General features: G+C 38.7%; 1 protein-coding gene across 1 annotated transcript in view; it reads left to right on the plus strand.

Moving 5' to 3' along the window:
* Window positions 1-13,099: 13,099 nt before the first annotated feature.
* Window positions 13,100-23,959, plus strand: part of ACTR2 (actin related protein 2) — a 37,668-nt gene continuing 26,808 nt past the window's right edge. Inside the window, exons 1-2 of the mRNA NM_001102213.1 lie at window positions 13,100-13,217; window positions 20,170-20,280. Coding sequence (NP_001095683.1) covers window positions 13,170-13,217; window positions 20,170-20,280 — 159 coding nt within the window. The 5' untranslated portion in view covers window positions 13,100-13,169. The remainder of the gene's footprint in view (window positions 13,218-20,169; window positions 20,281-23,959) is intronic.

Raw genomic sequence — 23,959 nt, forward strand, 5'->3', positions numbered from 1 at the left:
TCCATTAGATTCATTATTCCATGATATAACTATATCCATTTAACTTCTCTGCACCTCTGTCTATTCATCCTTAAAAGAAGAGGGTGGGACTTCCCTGCTGGTCTAGTAGTTAAGAATCCACCTGCCAATGCAGAGGACACAGGTTGGATCCCTGGTTGGGGAAGATTCCACATACCTCAGAGCAACTAGGCCTGTGCGCCCCAACTACTGAGCCAGCGCTCGACTACTGAAGCCCCAGAGCTGTACAGCCTTGCTCCGCAACGGGAGAAGCCATCACAATGAGAAGCCTGCAAACTGCAACTAGAGAACAATCCCCTCGCTGCGGCTAGAGAAAGCCAGCATGCAGCAAAAGAAGGGTGTGGTAACAAGTTTGAAGGTAATCATGGGCATCTGAAGGGTGTTTTCAATGTTCTTCCAAAAACCAGCAATATTGTTATTTTGTATAATAGTGACACTGATTATTTCAGGGTGTGCCACAAGTTATTGGAACATGTGTCAGTCACGGAACTGAACACATAGAGGATGTGCTTTGTCTGGCAACAGCTCAGAGCAGTAGCCAAAATTTAAGCCACAAAGTGTACACCATGGGCTCCATGTGCTGGGAAGATTGGGAACCACTGGGCTAGACTATGATGTTGCTTTAGCAGTGGCAGAAAGAGAGTTACCTCCCTGCTCTCTCCTCTTGCTATCTACAGCTTCTCTAAAAGCCAGGACTAGCACATGAGTCAGGGGATGAACCCGGATGAGTCAGGGCTCATGGCTTCTTCTGAAGGTTGTAGGTAAAGACCTCAGCTGGACTCATAAAGACCAGAATTCAGATAAGATGAGATCCCAGGAGGGTAGAAGCAACAGCCCTTAGGCCTCCAGGCCAACAAAGAGGCAGAACTCGAGCTTTGTCTTAGTAAGTCCTATTTTTATTTCCGTAAAGTCACTTATTTTTTATTTCAGACTTTTTTGTTAAGCTTCAAGGCCCGAGCAGCTCATGCTGTTCTACAGGCTGCTTTTGGGGGATTTGGCGATGGAACCTATTCCTTTTTCATCCTTCATTAGAAATTTAAATCTATCACTGCCTCCACAAGCTTTGTGTTTCTTCTCTTTTCACTAGCAAATTATTAACATAAGATTTTAATCACAGTATGGAGGTAACAGAATATATATTAAAATATTTAGGTTCAAGATATATAAATTCTGAATTTAGTCACATTTAATACATTTTATGTATATAATTCAAATGATTCTGGAATTGAAACTTTTGCAATTCTGAGAGTTTTCTGTCAGTTAGTGATGATGGATCATTTGGAGGTTGGGAGCTTACATTTTGATGTTGGATACTAATGTCAGGCACTCTTTTCCCCCTAAATCATGTGAACAGAGAATTTCAATCCTACTTGGTTATTTTAACAACTTTTCAGTGGTGTTGGAGTCTTTTTAAAAAGTCATCTATTAATTAATTTAATTCGGTTTAATTCTGAGAGCAATGACAACCTCAAGCAACTACAGGAATGATTGACCCTCATAAACATAATGCTGAGCAAAAGAAGGCAAAAGATTATACAGTGTAATGATTCCATTTATACAAAGTCAAAAATAGGTGTGTGCTGTGTGCTCAGTTGTGGCCAACTCTTTTGCAACCCTATGGACGGTAGTCTGTCAGGCTCCTCTGTGAAATTTTCTGGGCAAGAATATGGAGCGGGTTGTCATTTCCTACCCCAGGGGATTTTCCCAACTCAGGGATCGAAATTGGGTCTCTTGTGTTTCCTGCATAGGCAGGCAGATTCTTTCCCACTGAGCCACCAGGAGACCATCCCCCACCCCCACCCCTGCAAACAGGCAAAATTAATCTTAGTAATGTTTTCCTTTGGAGTGGAGAAGTAGGGCAGTGACCGAAAGGAAGTGTAGGGGCATTTTCCGGGGTTCCTGAGATAGTGTAATTCCTGACCTTGATGTGGTTACTAGCTGTGTTTACTTAGTGATAGTCTTGAGCAGAAAAGTACCATTTGTGCACTTTTCCTTTTTTTTGGCTGAACCAGAGCTGAAACTTGAGCTCACTGGAGGGGAAGCACAGAGTCTTAACCATTGGACCACCAGCGAAGTCCTGTACCCTTTTCTATCTGTGTTATTATAGCTCAGTAGAATTTAGAATTTATTTTAAAGTCTACACATTTATTTAAACATTAATTTTTAATTTCATGGGAAATACATGAAAACAGCCTCTGTAAAAAAAAAAAAAAACAAAAAACTAGAATATTTTAGTTAGAGTAAGTGCTTTTTTTCCATGATCCAGCGGATGTTGGCAATTTGATCTCTGGTTCCTTTGCCTTTCCTCAAACCAGCTTAAACATCTGGAAGTTCACAGTTCACGTGTTGCTGAAGCCTGGCTTGGAGAATTTTGAGCATTACTTTACTAGCGTGTGAGATGAGTGCAATTGTGCAGTACTTTGAGCATTCTTTGGCATTGCCTTTCTTAGGGATTGGAATGAAAACTGACCTTTTCCAGTCCTGTGGCCACTGCTGAGTTTTCCAAATTTGCTGGCATCTTGAATGCGGCACTTTCACAGCATCATCTTCCAAGATTTGAAATAACCCAACTGGAATTCCATCACCTCCACTAGCTTTGTTTGTAGTGATGCTTTCTAAGGCCCACTTGACTTCACATTCCAGGACGTCTGGCTCTAGGTGAGTGATCACACTATCGTGATTATCTTGGTCGTGAAGCTCTTTTTTGTACAGTGCTTCTGTGTATTCTTGCCACCTCTTCTTAATATCTTCTGCTTCTGTTAGGTCCACACCATTTCTGTCCTTTATCAAGCCCATCTTTGCATGAAATGTTCCCTTGGTATCTCTAATTTTCTTGAAGAGATCTCTAGTCTTTCCCATTCTGTGGTTTTCCTCTATTTCTTTGCATTGATCGCTGAGGAAGGCTTTCTTGTCTCTCCTTGCTGTTCTTTGGAACTCTGCATTCAGATGCTTATATCTTTCCTTTTCTCCTTTGCTTTTCACTTCTCTTCTTTTCACAGCTATTTGTAAGGCCTCCCCAGACAGCCATTTTGCTTTTTTGCATTTCTTTTCCATGGGGATGTTCTTGATCCCTGTCTCCTGTACCCTGTTTAACTTATATGCAGAGTACACCATGAGAAACACTGGGCTGGAAAAAGCACAAGCTGGAGTCAAGATTGCCAGGAGAAATATCAATAACCTCAGATATGCAGATGATACCACCCTTATGGCAGAAAGTGAAGAGGAACTAAAAAGCCTCTTGATGAAAGTGAAAGAGGAGAGTGAAAAAGTTGGCTTAAAACTCAACATTCAGAAAACGAAGATCATGGCATCCAGTCCCATCACTTCATGGGAAATAGATGGGGAAACAGTGGAAACAGTGGCAGACTTTATTTTTTGAGCTCCAAAATCACTGCAGATGGTGACTGCAGCCATGAAATTAAAATATGCTTACTCCTTGGAAGGAAAGTTATGACCAACCTAGACAGCATATTGAAAAGCAGAGACATTACTTTGCCAACAAAGGTTCGTCTAGTCAAGGCTATGATTTTTCCAGTGGTCACGTATGGATGTGAGAGTTGGACTGTGAAGAAAGCTGAGTGCCGAAGAATTGATGCTTTTGAACTATGGTGTTGGAGAAGTCTCTTGAGAGTCCCTTGGACTGCAAGGAAATCCAACCAGTGCATTCTAAAGGAGATCAGTCCTGGGTGTTCTTTGGAAGGACTGATGCTAAAGCTGAAACTCCAGTACTTTGGCCACCTCATGCAAAGAGTTGACTCATTGGAAAAGACTCTGATGCTGGGAGGGATTGGGGGCAGGAGGAGAAGGGGACAACAGAGGATGAGATGGCTGGATGGCATCACTGACTTGATGGACGTGAGTCTGAGTGAACTCCGGGAGTTGGTGATGGACAGGGAGGCCTGGCGTGCTGCGATTCATGGGGTCACAGAGTTGGACACAACTGAGCGACTGAACTGAACAAAACTGAAGTCCTTTTTGGTCCCTTTCAAATCTTATATTCTCCCAAGAGGATATTGGTTTATCCTTTTTACAGACATTATCTAAGTAAGGACATATAGAAAATATATAGTATCATTGTGTGTGTCTTTAAGTTCTGTGCTCTTTTAAAACTGTCTGGATTAATAGACTTCATATTGCCTCTTTCATTAGTACAGAGTATCAACACTATCTCTAAGAAACTTCTAATAATTGTCATTGCACTACACTGTATAAACAGAAGTTTTTATCATATATGTATGCTTACTTTTATATGTGTTCTATATGTGATATGTATTTTATTATAATATTGATCTATTATACAACTTGTAATAAAACCTATACAACAAAAGAGTCGTTGTATACCTGTCAGTTAGCAAGCCTCATGGACAGAATTAAACCTGGAGATAGAAGCATATAAGAATCAACAGTAAGTGGCTGGCATAACTTTCAAGGTAAGCAGAGAAAAGTTTGAACAGCAGTTTTGCCATTTACAGAAAAGTAAACTTGACGAGTTAATTTACTGAGCTTTAGTTTTCTCATTTGTAAAAATGGGACTGCTGCTGCTGCTGCTGCTAAATCGCTTCAGTCATGTCCAACTCCATGCGACCCCATAAACGGAAGCCCACCAGGCTCCCCCGTCCCTGGGATTATCCAGGCAAGAACACTGGAGTGGGTTGCCATTTCCTTCTCCAGTGCATGAAAGTGAAAAGTGAAAGTGAAGTTGCTCAGTCGTGTCCGACTCCTAGTGACCCCATGGACTGCAGCCTATCAGGCTCCTCCATCCATGGGATTTTCCAGGCAAGAGTACTGCAGTGGGTTGCCATTGCCTTCTCCAAAAAATGGGACTAACAATACCTATATATCAAGAGTGATGTGAGGACCAGGTGAGAAAATGCATTCAAGAGATTGAGCAGTTTGCTCAAGGAGAGAGCCTGGAAGCAGGGGGACCAGGTTTTAAATTCAAGTCTTTATGATGCTGGATCTTTATACCTTAACTTCTATACTATCCTGCCACTAAAATGGACCCCATGGCTAACTTCCTCAGTCTTATAACCTTAATACGTTAGAATATCCTCTCCCTAACTTAGGAAGAATACTAACATTTATTCATCCATCCATCCATCCATTCATTATTTTATTTATGTATGCCAGAAATCTCAGCTTTAATTGGTGATGCAAGGCTCACCATTTAGGGCCTGGGGTTTGCTCAATGACAGAATTAGAATACTTGATAGAAAGAACAGCCTTTGGATTGGAAGGAAGACTGACAGAATGGATGAGTTCAAGTTTTAGTCCACCATGAACAGTAGGACAGTTTGCCCCTCAGTGAACTACTCTAATTTTTATCCTGAAAGTTAAAAAACCCTCACAAACATTTATTGAGATACACATGTACCATACAATTCATTTATTTAAAGTATATAATACTATACTGTATTATAGTCAATTATACCTCAATGAGGGCTTCCCTGGTAGCTCAGCTGGTAAAGAATTTGCCTGCAATGTAGGAAATCCTGGTTTGATTTCTGGGTCAGGAAGATCCCCTGAAGTAGGCTACCCACTTCAGTGTTCTTGGGCTTCCCTGGTGGCTCAGATGGTAAAGAATCCACCTGCAATGCAGGAGACACGGGTTCAGTCCCTGGGTTGGGAAGAGCCCCTGAAGGAGGGCATGGTAACCCACTCCAGTATTCTTGCCTGGAGAATCCCCATGAACAGAGGATCCTGATAGCTACAGTCCATGGGGTCACAGAGTCAGACACGACTGAGCGACTAAGCAGTACAGCATATCTCAATGAAATTAGAAAAAAACACTATAAGAGTAGAGTTGTATAACCATCACCACAAGCAATATTAGAACATTTCATTATCGCAGAAGGAAACCTCATTCCCATTAGCACTCACTCCCCATTTCTCTACTTCTTCCCCACAAGCCACTAAGCTTAGACAATCTATCTTCTGTGTCTAAAGATTTGCCTAGTTGGATATTTCATATCAGTGGAATCACACAATATGTGACTTTTTGTCTCTGATTGCTTTTTTTAGTGCAATGTTTTCAAAGTTCACCCATGTTGTAGCATGTCGCAGTACTACCCTGCTTTTTTGGCTGAATAATAATCTATTATATGGACTTCCACTGCAGGGGCCACAGGTTTGATCCCTGGTGGGAGATTTAGGATCCCGTATCACACAGAGATTGGCCAAAAGAAAAAAAGAATGTTAAAAATTAAAAAATAAATAAAATGTCAAGTAAAACTGTAAGTCATATATACATAATGCCTATGAGAGGCTTCCCTGATGGCTCAGTTGGTAAAGAGTCTGCCTGCAATGTGGGAGACCCAGGATTGATCCCTGGGTGGGGAAGATCACCTGAAGAAGGAACTGGCAACCCACTCCAGAATTCTTGCCTGGAGAATTCCATGGACAGAGGAGCCTGGTAGGCTGCAGCCCATGGGGTCACAAAGAGTTGGACACAACTGAGTGACTAACACTTTCACTTTCACAATGCCTATGAGATTTGTTTTTTTGATTTAAAGAAACACTTAAGTAGTCTAGTTTCAAAACTGTAACTGTTTAACTTGAAAGCAAATGCAGTGGCTAATTAGGTAAAAACCTCTTAGCTTTGAAAATGAGAAATTGTGGGTCAGGCAAACTGTACTTGATTGTTTTTTGGTCCAATCTGGCAACAATCACTGATGGCTGCTTTAAACTCCCATCTGCTTAAGTGACAAGTTCCTGGGGAAATTCTGTAATAGGTCATTTGGGACCCCCAAAATCCAGTCAATATTCTTTTTTTATTTTTCTTTGAATGCCTTTTATTGGCTTCAAATAGAATCCAAACACATTTCTTTAGAGGTCTAACCTACTTATTTGTGCTCTTTCACCAAATGTTTGACTCTTGAGTATGTTTATATTTTTATTTTTTAAATATAAATTTATTTATTTTAATTGGAGGCTAATTACTCAATATTCTTAACATCACTAAATATGGGACCCCCAGACATATTTCTTCAAATGTGACACAAGAGGAAGTACATACTGCTGCCTATGAAATACTTTTGCCAAAATAACTGAATCTTAATCTAATCATGCTTCTAGATCTAACTACCAGTTTACAAAAAATATGGAGGCTAATAGAACAAGAAAAATGATACTACATGTCAGCCAAATATAGAATGTTGGAAAATCCAGAAGACAAAACGGTCCAGTTTATTCACCCAAAATATAGTATAGAAAGGAGATGGGGAAGTAGTATAGACCAAAATAATCTTAAGAGACATATAAACCAAATAAATGATATGGATGTCCTCTTCCTGAGTTCTTCAGATACAGAATAAGATATAATAGACGTGGTAACACTATCAGTTTCCTAAATGAGAGGACACCTTTGGAAGGAATTAAAGTGTTACTCAAAACATTCCCAAGGTGACTTTGTGCTTATTAAATTAGAAACTGCAGATATAAATCACTGCATTTTTAAGGGAATCCAAGGAAATCATTCCTATCTATAAATTCTGGAGAGAAAATAATTAGGTTTTTTATTTTACTTTAATTACTAGGAGACAGTATTTTCCTTCTCAACTCAAGTAGGATACACATCAATGAGTAGGAGTGAATTTTAACAGTTATTGTATTACTCTATAACCACAAAAACATACTGACTCACTTCCATTTAAGCACAGAAGCTAAATAAGATCCAAGTGAAATGCTAGGAAAGTCATCTCCAACTGAGATGCCAACTAGAGGTTCAGGTTTTCATGGCAGTTCCAAAGTTCCCCTAAATCCTGAATGAATGAAACTTTGGAGTCAGTCACACCTGTAACTATTCCTGGTTCTGATAGTTTGGTGAATTTGGGCAGGTAACAATTATTAAAAACAACTCTGTGGAATTTACAAGGTATAATTTACAATTCTCAAATGTACAGTTTCATGATTTTAGTGAATTATACCATTGACTAACTATCACCAATTTCCATCACCCCATAAAGTTTTCTCCTGCCTATATTCAGCCAAACCTGCTCCCTGCCTGAGCGAACACTGATGTGCTTCCTATATCTACACATCTGCTTTTTCTAGACATTTTATATAAATGGAATCATACAAAACAGAGTCTTTTGCAGCTGGTATATTTTTAAGTTTCATCCATGTTGTAGCATGTAGTTTCCTTTTAACTGCCAAACACTATTCTATTGTATGGATATACCAGTTTATTCATTCACAAATTCAAGGACATTGGAATTGTTTCTACTGTTCACCTATTATGAGCAATGCCACTACAAACATTGGTGTACACGTTTGTGAATACAATTTTTCATTTCTCTTGGGTATAGTATCTAGGAGTGGAATTGCTAGGTATAGTGACTTTATGTCTAACTTTTTGAAAAACTGCCAAACTACTCTCCAAAGTTGCTGCACCATTGTACATTCCCACCAGTGATGTTTAGGGGTTCCAGTTTCTCCACATCTTTGCCAATAGGTGTTCTTTTCTCCTTTTGATTATAGACATTCTAGTAAGTATAAAGTGGTATCTCATAATCATTTCCCTAATGACTAATGACATTGAGCATCTTTTCACATGTATATCTCCATTAGTGAAATGTCTACTCAAATCTTTTGTCCACTTTTTGATTAGATAATGCATCTTCTTATTGTTATAAGTATTTTTAAATTTTTTTAAAAAAAGTTTATTTTTGGCTATGCTGAATCTTCATTGCTGCATGGGTTTTTCTCTTTTCTCTGCATAGGTTTTTCCGTGGAGAGTGGGGGCTACTCTCTAGTTGGGTTGCGGTGCATGGGCTTCTCATTGAGGTGGCTTCTCTTGTTGTGGAGCACGGGCTCTAGGCACTCAGGCTTCCATAGTTGCAGCATGTGGGCTTAGCAGTTGCAGCTCCTGGGCTCTAGAGCACAGGCCCAATAGTTGTGGCACATGGGTTTCGTTGGTCCTCAGCATGTGGGACCATCTCTGATTGGGGGTCGAACCCATGCCTGCTGCATTGGCAGGCAGATTCTTTATCATTGAGCCACCAGGGAAGTCCCTAGGTATTCTGAATTTATTCTGGATACAAGTACTTTGTTGGCTATGTGATTTACATATATTTTCTTCTAGTCCGTGGCTAGTCTTTTTCTTAATACATGATTTAAAAGTGTTACTTTTTTACTAAGTATATAAATATATACTTATTTATATACTTATGTATATACTTATGTTTTTATATACTTATATTTTACTTATTTATATACTTATTTACTTATTTATACTTACACTTATTTATATACTTATATTTTACTAAGTATATATATATATTTTTTTTTTATTAAGTATATCAGTTTTTTCTTTTATGGATCATGATTTTGGTGTCATATCTAGGTCATTTTTAACTCAACATCAAAAGATTTTTCCCCTTGCAATTCCCAGGGGGAAGTCCTCCCAATGTAGGGGCCTGGCTTTGATCCCTGTTTAGGGAACTAGACAGCACATGCATGTTGTAACAAAGATCCCAAGAGCCACAACTAAGACCCAGCACTGCCAAAATCAATAAATTTTTTTAAAAAAAGGTTTCTCTCCTGTTTTCTTCCAGAAATTGTGTAGTTTTAGCTTTTTTACATTTTGGAGTACAATTCGTTTGAAGTAATTTTTATGTATTGTGTGAAGTAAGGATCAAAGTTCTTTTCCCACTATACATGGAAATTTGGGGCTTCCAGGTGTAAAGAATCCACCTGCCAATGCAGGAGATGCAAGAAACATCGGTTTGACCCCTGGGTCTGGAGGATCCCCTGGAGTCGGAAATGCAACCCACTCTGGTATTCTTGCCTGGAAAATCCCATGGACAGAGGAGCCTGGTGGGTTACAGTCCATGGAGGCGCAAAGAGTTGGACACAACCGAGTGACTTGAGTAGCAGCAGCACACCTGTATATTCAGTTATCTCAGCACTACTTGTGTAAAAAGAAAATGACTGTTTCCCCATTCAATTGTTTTAGCACATTTGTTGAAAATCAAATGACCATAAATGTTAGAGTTTATTTCTGGGCTGTCTTTTGTGTTCCATTGATCTATACATTTATCCTGTGCCAATACCACACTGTATTCATTATTGTAGCTTCATAGTAAGTTTTGAAATCAGATAGTGGAAGTCTCAGAGAAGGAAATGGCAACCCATTCCAGTGTTCTTGCCTGGAGAATCCCAGGGACAGAGGAGCCTGGTGGGCTGCTGTCTATGGGGTTGCACAGGTTGGACATGACTGAAGTGACTTAGCAGCAGCAGCAGCAGCAGCAGCAGCAGCAGCAGCAGCAGCAGTGGAAGTCTGCCACTTTCACTTTTCTTTTTCAAGACCGCTTTGGGTATTCTGGTTCCTTTGCATTTCCACATAAACTTTAGAATCCAACTTATCAATTCTAAAAAGAGAAAGGACTGCTGGGGTTTTGATAGAGATTATATTGAATCTGTAGATCAATTTGAAGAGAGAACTGTCATCTTAACAAGTGTTCAATTTATGACAATGGTATACTTATTTACCTGGATCTTTGATTTCTCTCAGCAATGTTGTGTAGTTTTCAGTGTATAGGTCTTGAATTACTTTCATTATATTTATTTGGATTTTTCTTATACTCTTGCAAATAAAATTGTTCTCTTTAATTTTTAGATTGCTCGCTGATGGCATATGTATTTATTTCTGTATGTAGATCTTGGTAGACTTTAACGCTCCCATTTTGTCATATGTAAAAAGGAAATACCTGCCTAGCAAGATTCTGTGCAGAATAATATACATAAAATTTCAGCAGAAGGCTAAAAATGAAACCCTCTTTCTCACTCACACACACATACACACACACACAATTCAATCACCTAAAATGTGAGGTCACATTATTTTGAGCAAAGTGAAATGATCAGGATGAGGCTGGTACAGAAGACAGTAGCATCACCAAGAGTATTATATCTGAATTTGCATAATCAAGGGGTTTTACTGCATTTTCATTAGTGTAACAAATAGATGTTGATATTTTCTAACATCTGCATGTACTGATTTTATAATCAGAACAACAAATGCTACTTCTTAAAAAGTAAAAATTAGTAATCCATTACATTTCATAAAGAGGAAAAGTAAAAGGACACAGAAATGCTTGAATTCAATTTGCTGAGACCAATTAAATATACTTCCAGAAAAACTGCACAGTACTAGCACTCAGGCTACAAAAGTTGTTGGTTTTCTGTCGCTTAGTCATATCTGACTCTTTGGGACCCCATGAACTGCAGCACACCTGGCCACGACAGTAAGATGTATAATTTATGAACCACTGCAAAGTTCAGCAGGCTGAGGTACCCCAATGACTACAGAAGCAGATGCAAGGAAGACAGATTTCCCTGGGGCCTTAACCCATCCTAAATTCTCAAACTTCCAACAACTATGGCAGTTTTATTTTGATTTTTTCCCCCCTCAAATTTTGGCTGTTCAGCTTGTGGGATCTCAATTCCCCGACCAGGGACTGAACCCCCGGCCACCACAGTGAAAGCACAGAATCCTAGCCACTAGACCACCACGGAACTCCCATATTTTGACCTATTTTAATATACTTGGTTTCCACTTGAAAACTATTGATAAAAGAACAGAGTGAAACTGAGAAGCAGTTTAGTATCAGATCAGATCAGTCGCTCAGTTGTGTCCGACTCTTTGCGACCCCATGAATCGCAGCTCGCCAGGCCTCCCTGTCCATCACCAACTCCCGGAGTTCACTCACACTCACGTCCATACAGTCAGTGATGCCATCCAGCCATCTCATCCTCTGTCGTCCCCTTCTCCTCCTGCCCCCAATCCCTCCCAGCATCAGAGTCTTTTCCAATGAGTCAACTCTTCGCATGAGGTGGCCAAAGTACTGGAGTTTCAGCTTTAGCATCATTCCTTCCAAAGAAATCCCAGGGCTGATCTCCTTCAATAAGTATTGGTTGGATCTCCTTGCAGTCCAAGGGACTCTCAAGAGTCTTCTCCAACACCACACTTCAAAAGCATCAATTCTTCGGCGCTCAACCTTCTTCACAGTCCAACTCTCACATCCATACATGACCACAGGAAAAACCATAGCCTTGACTAGACGGACCTTTGTTGGCAAAGTAATGTCTCTGCTTTTCAATATGCTATCTAGGTTGGTCATAACTTTCCTTCCAAGGAGTAAGCGTCTTTTAATTTCATGGCTGCAGTCACCATCTGCAGTGATTTTGGAGCCCAGAAAAATAAAGTCTGACACTGTTTCCACTGTTTCCCCATCTATTTCCCATGAAGTCTAGTACAGACACATGAAATTGTGTCTATACTAGACTAAAGTATTTATTGTTACACTAGACACATTCTAGTACAGACACATGAAATCGTGCATTTATACAGATCCCTCCGATTCCAGTCCAACCGATCTCGTCCGGGATTGCCGTTAGTTAGGTGAGCCTCACTGCTCACCACTTACCTTTCAGCAGCACCATATTGCTTCACACCTCTACTGTACCTGTTTGAACCTAGGCTGTCAACTTTGAAATTGGGCAACCCTATTTTCAAATACGGCCCTGCCAACGAAGACTTACGTGATCTGGGCCTACCGCCGTCTATTTACATGTCTAGTTAATACACGTCTAGTATAGACACATGAAACAAGTAACAATAAATACTTGTTACACTCAACAATCATTTATTGTATGAATGACATTAATGTATTTAAAAATGCCATCATATTTGAGAGAAGTTCGGAAACCCCGAACTCCTTCGGAAACCCCGAACTCCTGCGAAGTCTTAGAAAGCAGGGCAAACCGCCTGGCAGCTCGGCTGCCGTTATTGCCCACCGAAGTGTCGGGAACAAGACGCCCACAGGCAGAACCCGGAAGGGCGGCGACCCTAAAGGCGGAGCAGGCGCGGGAGCCGGGCTGGCGCCGTAGGTGGGGCCTCGGGCTCCTTTTTTCATTATTGGAGTGCACCACTGCCAGTCTCGGCCTCCTTCCTCCCGTCCCCGCCTCTTCCGCTCAGGCAGTTTGTTAGGTGGCGGGTGAAACCCGGCGGTTACTTCCGGTTGGGGGAGAAAAGTTAGGCCGAAGGCGGGGCCAGGAAGAGGGAGGAGGAGGAAGAGGAACGAGACGGACGGTGGGTCCTCTAGGTTGTTCGGCAGCGGCTGCGGCTCCGGCTCTCTTCCGGGAGGACGATGGACAGCCAGGGCAGGAAGGTGGTGGTGTGCGACAACGGCACCGGGGTAAGCGCTCGGCGGGGAGGCTGCAGCGGCCGTAGGCCGCGGCGCGGATGTGCGGGGAGCGCGCGGGCCTAAAGCGCCCGGAGCTGCACCCCTGGGCCCTCTGCCGCCCGAGCCGAGGGGCGCTGGCCAGCGCTTTCCACCCGCGTGGGTGTGGGGCTCGAGCGGGCTGGACTCCTTAGTAGCCCCGAGCTGGGCAGTCCCGCAGCTCGGGGTCAGGACGGTGGGCGAGGCCGGCGATGGATGGGGTTCCCACCTGCTACCGGGCCGGGGCCGGCCCAGCGCTCTAGCCGCAGGAATTTGGCTCGAGGGCTGGAGGGGTAAAAGGCTGGGCTTGTGCGTTGCGAAAGGGCTTCATTCTCCAGGGTCGCCGGTGTGTAAAAAGGAAAAAGACCAAGAGGCCTTGCTCTTCCTGTAGAGTTGAAGATACGGAACAGGAGGCAGGAAACGGGTTTAAAGAAAAAAGGGAAGTGCTGTCAGGCAATGAACCTCAGTCCTTTCGCAGTGTTTGAGGCTTTTGTTGTTTTGTTTTCTTGTTTTCTGAGAGGATGGAAGGCCAGATCGGTTGTGCATCATTTACTTTTTGTTCTCCATGCTGGATATTTGGCCCAGGTGCAGCCCTCCAGAGACCAGTATGTTTCCGTGGTTGATGTTGATCCTTTAAGGCCCAAGTATTAATTCTACTAACCTTAGGGAAGTTAATCAGTTTGGGTTACCCCTCCTCTTTTTTTCCCTTATTGGCAGGCTTATTGGTTAATGTTAGTATTTAAGATCCTAAAATGCAAATAATTGTAAAAATCAGAGTAAAACACTGATTTAGACATTATTTGAAAGTTGTTTCTTTCAGTCACCCCTCCCCCCAATTAAAAAAAAATGTATTTTAGGCAGCGAAGTCATCAAATTAGAATACAGAACTCTTAGTTATTTTGGGTGAGTTGTGTGGTGATCACTTCCCCCTGCATTACAGCAATTTCTAACCATTTTGAAGCTGCAGTATTTTGTCACTTTATCCCCTTCCTTCCATAAATGTAATATATGAATTAAAATAGATTTTGCATGAACTTCAAGTCACTTTGGAAACTGGATCGTTGAGGGGAGAAAAGAGTTGATATTCACCGCCATAATACTGCCTTTGATTGAATTTTTACAAGCAATGATTATACTAGCTTTATCTGAACTAAGTTGAAAATGGATGAGAGTAAGAAGAGTGTTATCATTTTTTTTGGTGGCTCAGATGTTGAAGTGTCTGTTTACAATGCGGGAGACCCGGGTTCAATCCCTGGGTTGGGAAGATCCCCTGGAGAAGGAAATGCCAATCCACTCCAGTACTATTGCCTGGAAAATCCCATGGACAGAGGAGCCTGGTAGGCTACAGTCCATGGGGTCCCAAAGAATTGGACACAACTGAGCGACTTCACTTTCACTTTCATACAAAACAGCATAGTACTTAAAAAGAGGCAGCTTCATCACCACAAAAACATTTAAAAATTTTATTTTCATTTATGTGTGTGTTCTTTATTAAAGTTATTTATGTGTCCACAAATGTGTATGTGTATGTGAAAGTTTTGAAGGGATTTGTGAGAAATTTATGTTCATCGTGGTTATCTGTGAGACGAGGGATAAGAGTAAGGTCAGGTGGGAAGGACTTCATGACTCAGTTATTGGGAAAATGTTCTTTATTTTTTAACAAACCATTTAATGTTAAACTGTCTTTAAATGAAATTATAAATGTGTTCCTTTTACAGTTAAAACTCACTTTAAAGGTGCTTTTTAAAAAAAAATTGGCCTAATTCCCCCCTGTAGTCTCAAATTGACATCTAAATAAATGTAAATCTTTAAAAAATTGATACTAATGTATTTTTTTGTGACTATGCCAGTTTTTTTTTTTTTAGAAATTGAAGTCAGTTATATTTTAATGCATTCCTCCTCTTTGAAGGACAGTGAAACCAGTTTTTGTAGTATATGTTTTTTCATAATATTTAATTAAAAAAGAATTTTTTTTTCTTGTTCTTAAACTTTTTTTTTTTGGCTTTGTGGCATGTGGGGATCTTAGTTCCCTGGCCAGGGACAGAACCCACGCCCGCTATAGTGGAAGCAAGTCCCATAATTCGTTTTATGTTACTGTTTCATTAGCTTGTTAGAAAACTCATTGTATATCTGATTAGCCTTATGTCTAATCTATAATTTAAGAATCTTGTTCCTTAAGACAAAAGATAAGTTATTGTGACATAAGTAGATAAGTGTAGTTAATTCAAACAAAACCTTGTGTAATATTTGGCATTGTATTTCTAGTTACTTTAAATATCCAGATTTTCTATAGGACATGATTGACTTCATGAAGAAACTTCATGAAGAAAGCTCTGATGTAGTACGTAGTCAAGAATGCTTTGATATTTCTGAAAATTTAGAGAATTAGGAGCCACTTAGAGTCTGTATTTCTTATATTTCATAGTCCTCTTGATTTTATTTAGGTACTTGAAGGTCTAATGATTCTTCTGTGATTAAGAAGATACTAAAATTTAGTTTCTAAAAATTTATGAGAATAGTTGTTACTCTAAAGCAACTTGCCTCTTAACACATTTTAGGTTTTAAAATTATAGGCCATTTGAGAAGTTGATTTTTTTTTTTTTTTAAGCCACTCTGCTGCTGCTGCTGCTAAGTCACGTCAGTCGTGTCCGACTCTGTGCGACCCCATAGATGGCAGCCCACCAGGCTCCCCCATCCCTGGGATTCTCCAGGCAAGAACACTGGAGTGGGTTGCCATTTCCTTCTCCAATGCATGAAAGTGAAAAGTGAAAGGGAATTCGCTCAGTCACGTCCGACTCCTAGCGACCCCATGGACTGCAGCCTACCAGGCTCCTCCGTCCATGGGGTTTTCCAGGCAAGAGTACTGGAGTGGGGTGCCATTGCCTTCTCTGGCAGGCCCTAAATGGAAAGCCCTAAGGGTAGATGAGTTCTTACGATCACATGCCAGGTTGTGGTCCTGCTCTTCGACCTCTCCGGTTCCCAAGCTGACCAGTGCCTCTGTAGGGCCTCCTAGAGGAGGAAAGCTCATCCGATTCCAATACCTTATGCACTTCATCCTCATAACCATCCAAACCTAAAACGGAGCCTGTGTAAACCGCCACCTAAAATAAAGCTGGGGAAAGTGGCCAGATAGGTGAAGATGTGGAGATCTGCTTCGGCTTAGGTGCTTTTCAGGGGTTGGGCCCAGGCCCCTGATGTTGTGTATTTTTTGGCCAAACTTGGGTGATTTCATCAACATTGAGTTGGTTTACCTACAGTGAAGACTTCTGGAGCGCCTGCTGTGTGACTGTTATAATTTTTAGGGTCCAGTGATACAGAGTAGCTGGTAGTGCTAAGATAGTTACACTTTTTTTTTTAAATTGTACTTACACAGTTCACATTTGTAGTTGATTACAGCTTGCTTTATCAGGCTTAAACAAATTTATATGTTGGATTTAGGAGTGTTTGAAGTAGAACCAAATCAAAAGTAGATGCTTTGGAATAAACAATAAATATTTTGGTGATCTAAGATCAGAGTAATCACTATGCAATTAAATTATTATATCAGTGCCATTTGTTTAAAATAATAAAGGAAAAATACAAATTAAATAAGCCCAAATGAAGCTTTATAAATCCCAGTTTGTTTTTTAAGGGGAGAAAGATACCTTTAGAGCAAATGTACAAGGGCTTTTTTTTTTTCTTAAAATTATATTGTTCATGTTCTTACCATTTGATGACTCAGTGGGAAGTAAGGGAGCCTGTTTAAACCACAGTGCTATGAAGAGGAAACTATATATGGTAAAGTCTGTTTCTTAAACACAGCCTTATTGCACACAGTGAGAGAACTAAGTCACGAGGTCTTAAAATGATTGAAGTGAGGGGAGGTATTTCAAGAATTAAAGTTATGCCAAACAAGTAGTTTAGAAAAGAATATTTTCTTTGTATATTATTACCTTATGGTTTAGATCTTAAAAAAAAAAATACTGGCTTTTTTGCAAGAAAGGAAATGCCAGGTTGTCTGTTGGTTATATATGACTGAGAAATAGATCATTGTAATTATGTTCTTGTTATTTTAACTGCTAATGCATTGACATCTGAAATAATGTGATATAGTGCAGCTATTGCCATTTTGACCAAACACTAGTTCCCTGTAGGAATTCTAGCACTGGATTACTGTGGCAGCATCTACTTCCAATAAGCTACTGCTTAATCAGAGTAAATAATCTCATTAATTAGTGATTGCTGTCTTTAATTTGAACTAAAAGCCAACTTTCCATTTTTTAAATAATTTTTAAAAATATTTATTTTTAAAAATATTTATTTTAATTAATGCGTTTATTCGGTGGCACCAGGTTAGCTATGGCACATGGGAGCTTTAGTTGTGGCATGTGGAATCTAGTTTCCTGACCCCTGGTCTCCCTGCATTGGGAATGCGGAGTCTTAGCCACTGGACCTCCGGAGAAGTTCCTTCATCTTTTAATGAAGCACAGGATAGTAGTTTGGAGTTACTTTTATAGTTTTAGGAATTCTTAATTTTTGTCTTCTTACCTTAGGCACTTGGCAAATATGTTGTCCTGTGAAATATGCTCGAACAAGAATTTTACCTCCCCAGCCTCCTGACTGCCTGGGGGCGTGGGGGGTGGGGGGATGGGACAGACACTTGACTTGGGCTCCATCCCAGGCTCCTCCTCCCACCTTCACCTAGTGTTACGATTTCTCAGGTAAATCATTGGTTTGCATTTAATATGCTGAAATTGCCTTTACAAATGTGTAGATTCTTTTTTTTCATTCATTTTACAATTTTCTTAAGAATGTTTATACTCATGGACACTTTTGTCTCACCTAGTGTGTTTATCTGCTCATTATGTCACTACATAAAAATTTAATGTGTACATTGTATTTGCTGTTTATATTTGGAATATATGTATAAATTATGACTAAAGCTGATACTTGTCTGGTGGTCATGACAGATTTTATTTATGTAGAAATATGAATATAGTGGCATAATGAGAAGAGATTCTCTGGTCTTACATCTGATTTCAGTTCACATCAAGTGAGCTGGCTTTTGGCTTAAGGACTAGAGAGTTTGATTTAGAAGAGATGAGTGTAAGAGGTTTTTTCCTTTTAATTTGAATAGACTAGAAAATACTAAGTATTATTCTTTGTCTGTGGCAGTTGTCGCTCCAGCTCTTTCTGGGTCAGATTGATAAATTATTTGGGAAGATATTGTGGAAAAATGAACTAACACTTCTGAATTATGTTAAACACTTTTTTTTAGGGTGGGAAGTATATTGTTCTTTACTATCAACCACTATTCAAGTAGAAGTAGGTATGAGCAAGCAGGATATCTATTGCATATGCCATCATATCACACTAACTTCAGCCTTGGAAGGTAATCCAGAAAGAATCGTATCATAGTTTTAGGTTTTAGAAAACCTAGGTTCAGTGGCAAACTGAGCAGGACTAGGTTTTGTGGGTTTGGAAGAAAACCTATTTGAATGGTATATTTTATGTGAATTCTAAAATGTGAACATGAATGAGGGGATATGAACTCAGGTGGTATTGGAAATGTGCAATTTTTTAAATTTTATACAGATTTTTTTCAGACTAGAGCTTCAGTCTGCTGAAGACATGATTTTAACATATTTTTTTTAAGTACTATTTTTAAAAAACTTGCAGTTATGCATGGCAGAATGTACTAGGCTATTTATAATTGAATGTGGTTCATCAGCATCATTTCCAACAAGGTTATCTTTGAAATAGAAAAAATTTGTATTTTAGAGGGTTAGTCAGAAGTCAGTGAGTTTCAGGTTGTTGCTAACTTTTACCACCATCAAACAAAACAGTTCCTTGTATGTAACAGCTTTCTATCCACTTTCGTGTTATTTCTGTCATATGTCACATTCAGATATTGTTTTTCTCCTAAATTCTTCTAAGAGAATGTGGTGCCAAATCCATGGAACAATAGATTGTCTCAATATTGAACATATTCTCTATATTAAAATAATCATAATATTGTACTTTTGAGTCAGCAGCAAAACTTCATTTTTATTGATCAGTTAAATAATACGCACCTAGTTTGTGTCAGACTCTGTTCTAGGTGCTTGGGATTCATCAGTAGACACAAAAGTGTTTGCACAGTCTACTGTACATTGCACAAAATCTTGTTAAGGGAATGGTAGAGGTTGATGACAGCTCCTCTCTCATATAGCTTCTTCCTCCCACCCTGAAGTTTTTAACTGCCTTCCTTGTAATGGCTGCTCTTAAAAATAAGGCTAAGCAGATTGTATTACTGATACAAGCATTAAAAACCCTAGGAGTCATTAAATCTCCTAGTGCATCTGTTTCTTATTCATAAAGTGGAAGTATTATTAGAATCAATGCTACATCCTCATTGGAGAAGTACACTATCTAAATATGAACTTATGTCACCTGGTATTACTAAATGTTTCTCTAAATATAAAAATGTAAATAGCCAAAAATGCTTAATAAATGTTTATTTTAACTTGATGCTGGTCCAGATGCCATTTGATTTTCCCATTTTGGGACATGATGTTACTTAAGTGAATTGCCAGACATGAATGAAAGCCTGCTTTGGTTCTGTCCATTTTCTGACATTTCTTTTAAAACTCCTTAGCATTCTTTGAATGAATTTGTCCCTTCCTTGCTGTGCATCAAGGCAGCAGGTTCCAGCATGCACTGCTCAGCTTAGGTCCCTTGAGGCTTTCCCTAAGAGTTAACCAGTCAAGAAATGGGAACTCCAGTAGTCGGTCCATGAAGGAAACAAATGGAGGATATGATAGACCTGGTGATTACTTTGGGTAATTTGAAAGCACCAAAAGTTTAGAATATTATATAAATGCAAAGCAGTACTTTTCAGATGCAGTTGTTAAATGGATAATAGTGTAAATACTTTGACACTAACCCACTTTTTACTGTTCTTTTCCAGTTTGTGAAGTGTGGATATGCAGGCTCTAACTTTCCAGAACATATCTTCCCAGCTTTGGTTGGAAGACCTATTATCAGATCGACCACCAAAGTGGGAAACATTGAAATCAAGGTAATATTTTATTTATTGATAAATGAGGAGCAAAACCTACTGAAGTGTTCTTTGAATTAAGTAGTTTTAAGATGTTGATGCCTTGAAAAGCAAAGGAGGAGGGCCGAATTGCTTATATTTTAAATTTTTATCAACACGTGAAGAAAGGTACAGAAACTGAAAGTAATTTCGTCTGACTTTAAGTGTAGCCATTACTCTCTGAATACAATAAAAATAAGATTTTTATGTTGATGTGAATGCTGTATTAGGGACTTAAAGCCCTATAGTATAATTTTAAAAGAAATCAGCCTGGTATTTTTATGTCTTTCAATTTCATATATTTGTCATTCAGGGTTAGTGTCTCTTTGGGAGCTGAAACTTCTTCCATGTTCTCATGGCCTGATGCCCCTACATTTTTATATAGCTAGTCAGGAAAAACAGAGTGTGCATCTTACTGGTTCCTTTTTTCCCCAGTATAATAACTGATTTCCATAGTGTGCAGGAGGAAGCTGTGCAAGTCTTTATTTGACCTTGCATCTTTTATCTTAGGACAAGGAGAAGGGCGGGAATGTTGTCATCGCCTACGTACTGTTCTTAACATGAGATTGGACCTTAATAGATTTTCATCTTCTATTAAAGGAGGTGGAAATCAAAAGGGAGTTAACAATATTTTAGAAGGGGGAAAAAAAAAGAACAATCAAAATCAGTGGTTACCACTTGACTTAAAATCTTCAGATAGCCTAGGGATCAGGTTAGGTTATACGAAATGTAGTAGAATTTAGAAGCCGTTTTATGAATCATTTGTGAACAGACTAGCATCGTTGGTCCTATCTGGACAGTCCTTGACAAGACTTCAGAGAGTGTGTTAGGTTCTAAGTTAAGGTACCCGTGGGATGTTTGTTTGAGGTGTCTAGAAAGCTGGTAATAGATAGTAGACATTTGCTGCTTAAGAGCTCTCTGCTGTTGGGACTAGAGGATTGAGTTACACGATGAATAAAAATACAAACTGAAACTTGGGTTCTGTGATAATGTTTTTAAAGACTTAAAAAAGTGAATGATTCTGGCCTCTGTTTTATTACAATCAGAAGGGATACTCAATATGAGAGTTTTTTGGTTTGGGTTTTTTTTTTTAGGGTCTTTTGGGAATTTTATAGAATCCCATATTCTCTTTTTGTTAACTCCTTTTGTTCTGATTGAATTCCATCTTAAATGAACTCAGCTAAAAATTTAGCTAGTAATAGTGATAAGGATAAAGTTTTTTTAATAATGTTGAAAGTCACGTTTATTCAGTATCAGCCTTTTAAAGAAGAATGGTTTTTGAATATACTTTATGGATAATAACATTTTTGAGGTATTAAGCTACATCACATATAGCTATTTTTATTGTCCAGCATAGTCACAAATAATTACCTGTATTTTTTACTCCCACTTTTCTTGCTTTTTAAGGGGAAGTGATAGAAATGAGTCTAAGTGATACTCAAATAAGACATTTTTGCTAAGGAATTCCCCAGTAGCATTTGCTTGTATGGTTTGTCAGTCTGTTAAGTTGGTTTATTTCTGTTCAGTCTGCTTAATCTTTTTAAGTCTTTCAAGTTAATTTGTTCTTCCAGTAGAAAACAGTGAAAGAAAAGAGAACTGTGTCAAATTTAACTTGACTACTAGAGCTTGGAAAATCACTCTACACACCCTTTACCTATTCAGCTAGACCTTTTCTGCTGTTTATTTTCCTTAATTAAAGGTACTTAAATTCAGTAACAAATGAAAGAAATTTGACTTTTTTGGAATACCTATGCCTAGTGGATTGATTTATACTTTTTGTGTCTTGTTACCTAAAATGTGGTAGACTGAAAACTGGAAATTTAAATTGTTTAACGAGTTAACTTTCATTCAGGAGGTAATAACTGTCCGTGTTAATTTGGCCCTAATTATTAACTCCGTAAACTGTAGTAGTACTGCATCTGCCTCGACCTAATTTGTCTCTATTGCTTGTATGTTTAAAAATTTCAGTGAGGATTTTATTTAGGCCTTTTCTGACTCTCACTTCTACCTTCTCTCTCTTCACCTTTCTTGACCTGTTGAAGTAGAATAACAAAAAGATGGTAAGTGAGGTTACACACATGCTCTCTGTTTGTTTTCCACTTTTGCTTGGTGGGACAGTAGTTGTTGTTTTGTGTCCCTTTAGTATTGGGGAGGGGGGTGATTCCATATTTTAATTTCTAAGTACTTTGATTTTTAACCTTTTTCATTGCTTCAATTTGGTAGCAACTAATTAAGTCCTATACTCTCCTGATTGCATACAATGGACCAAACCAGAACTAATTACTAACATAGTTTTGAATTGTTTTCCTTGTGTTTTTTGTAGATGAATGTTACAATTAAAATGGAATGTAGTGTGCATTATGTTAGAAACCAAGTGGCTTTCTTTAGGATATGTGTGATCCAGAAAAGTGGGGTGAGGTTGTTGCACTTGGATCAATTCACTTTACTGACCACTGTTAAATTGAACATTGCTTGTCATAGCCTATATATGTATATATTTGCATCTGGTACAGTATCATATGTGTATTTAATAAACTAGGTAAGATTGTAATGTGCCAATGAACTATAAATAGTAAAGGAGAGAAAAAGAGATTGATTGGTTTCCTGTATTATCATTATTTATGAGCAGATTTGACATTACCTGATTATAAATAAGAAAAAGGTCAAAGTCTTGTAAGACTTTTCCATTGACAGTGGATTTTACCTCTAAATAAAAACCATTGTGCCTTTTTCATTTGAACTAGAACTAGACACATCCCGGCAGTTGAGTCTTTTATTATATTTTTCTGTGATAGTCTTATGTTTTTCTATAGTAGATATTCTCATTTGTTTTTAATATTATTTGTAAGTAACTTTGACAGAGATAAATATCAGGCCTTTCTAGTGATAAGTATTTTAGCTAGTAACAGTAACTAGTTAAACTAGTGGCAAGTCTTCTTTTGAATAAAGAAAAACATGGAAAACTGGAAATTACTATATCTCTAAATAAAAGATCATACATTTGTCTTAAAATCCTAAGGAGAGTAAGAAAAGAGGGTACTTGCAGAGAACTCTTTAATGCTTTTTATGAAATTTCTTTCTTAGGAATTTAATTGTGGTTTTAGAGTATATTTGATCTGATTTCCAAGTTGTGGTGATATTGTTCAGAATGATTCTTGGCGTATCTCATCTACACTGCTTGCTTTTCATAAAATATAAATGCCTTTAAAATGGCATTTCAGACAGTTACTGTAATTTTTCATTTTTTCAGATAATAGGTGATGGTTTAGGCTTGAGGTCCAGTGATGAGGTGGGTGGTAAAAAAAAAAACAAACAAAACAAGGCCTGATCTGACCGCTTGTAATTTTGATCTTAAAGATGAAGGCAAGTTCCATAAAACTCTTAGCATTTTGGAGTTTGGGAAGTTGAAATGTTCTAGGGAAAACTATGTTTTAGGATTTTTTGGAATAAAATTTTAAATAAATTTTTGAATTAGGTAGCTTGAGTTACTCAAGAATGTTTGCACTAATTTGACAAGTTAACACTTGTTTTCTTTCCTTTTAAATGTCCTCTTTGTTCAGAGGGATGGTAAGATACTTGATGCCAGATGTTTCAGTTAATTCTTCATAGTATGTGTGCCCTAGAAGTAGACACATGACACTTTGAGTTGGTATTAGATCAG

This window comes from Bos taurus, chromosome 11, assembly GCF_002263795.3.
Source record: "Bos taurus isolate L1 Dominette 01449 registration number 42190680 breed Hereford chromosome 11, ARS-UCD2.0, whole genome shotgun sequence".
NCBI lineage: Eukaryota > Metazoa > Chordata > Mammalia > Artiodactyla > Bovidae > Bos > Bos taurus.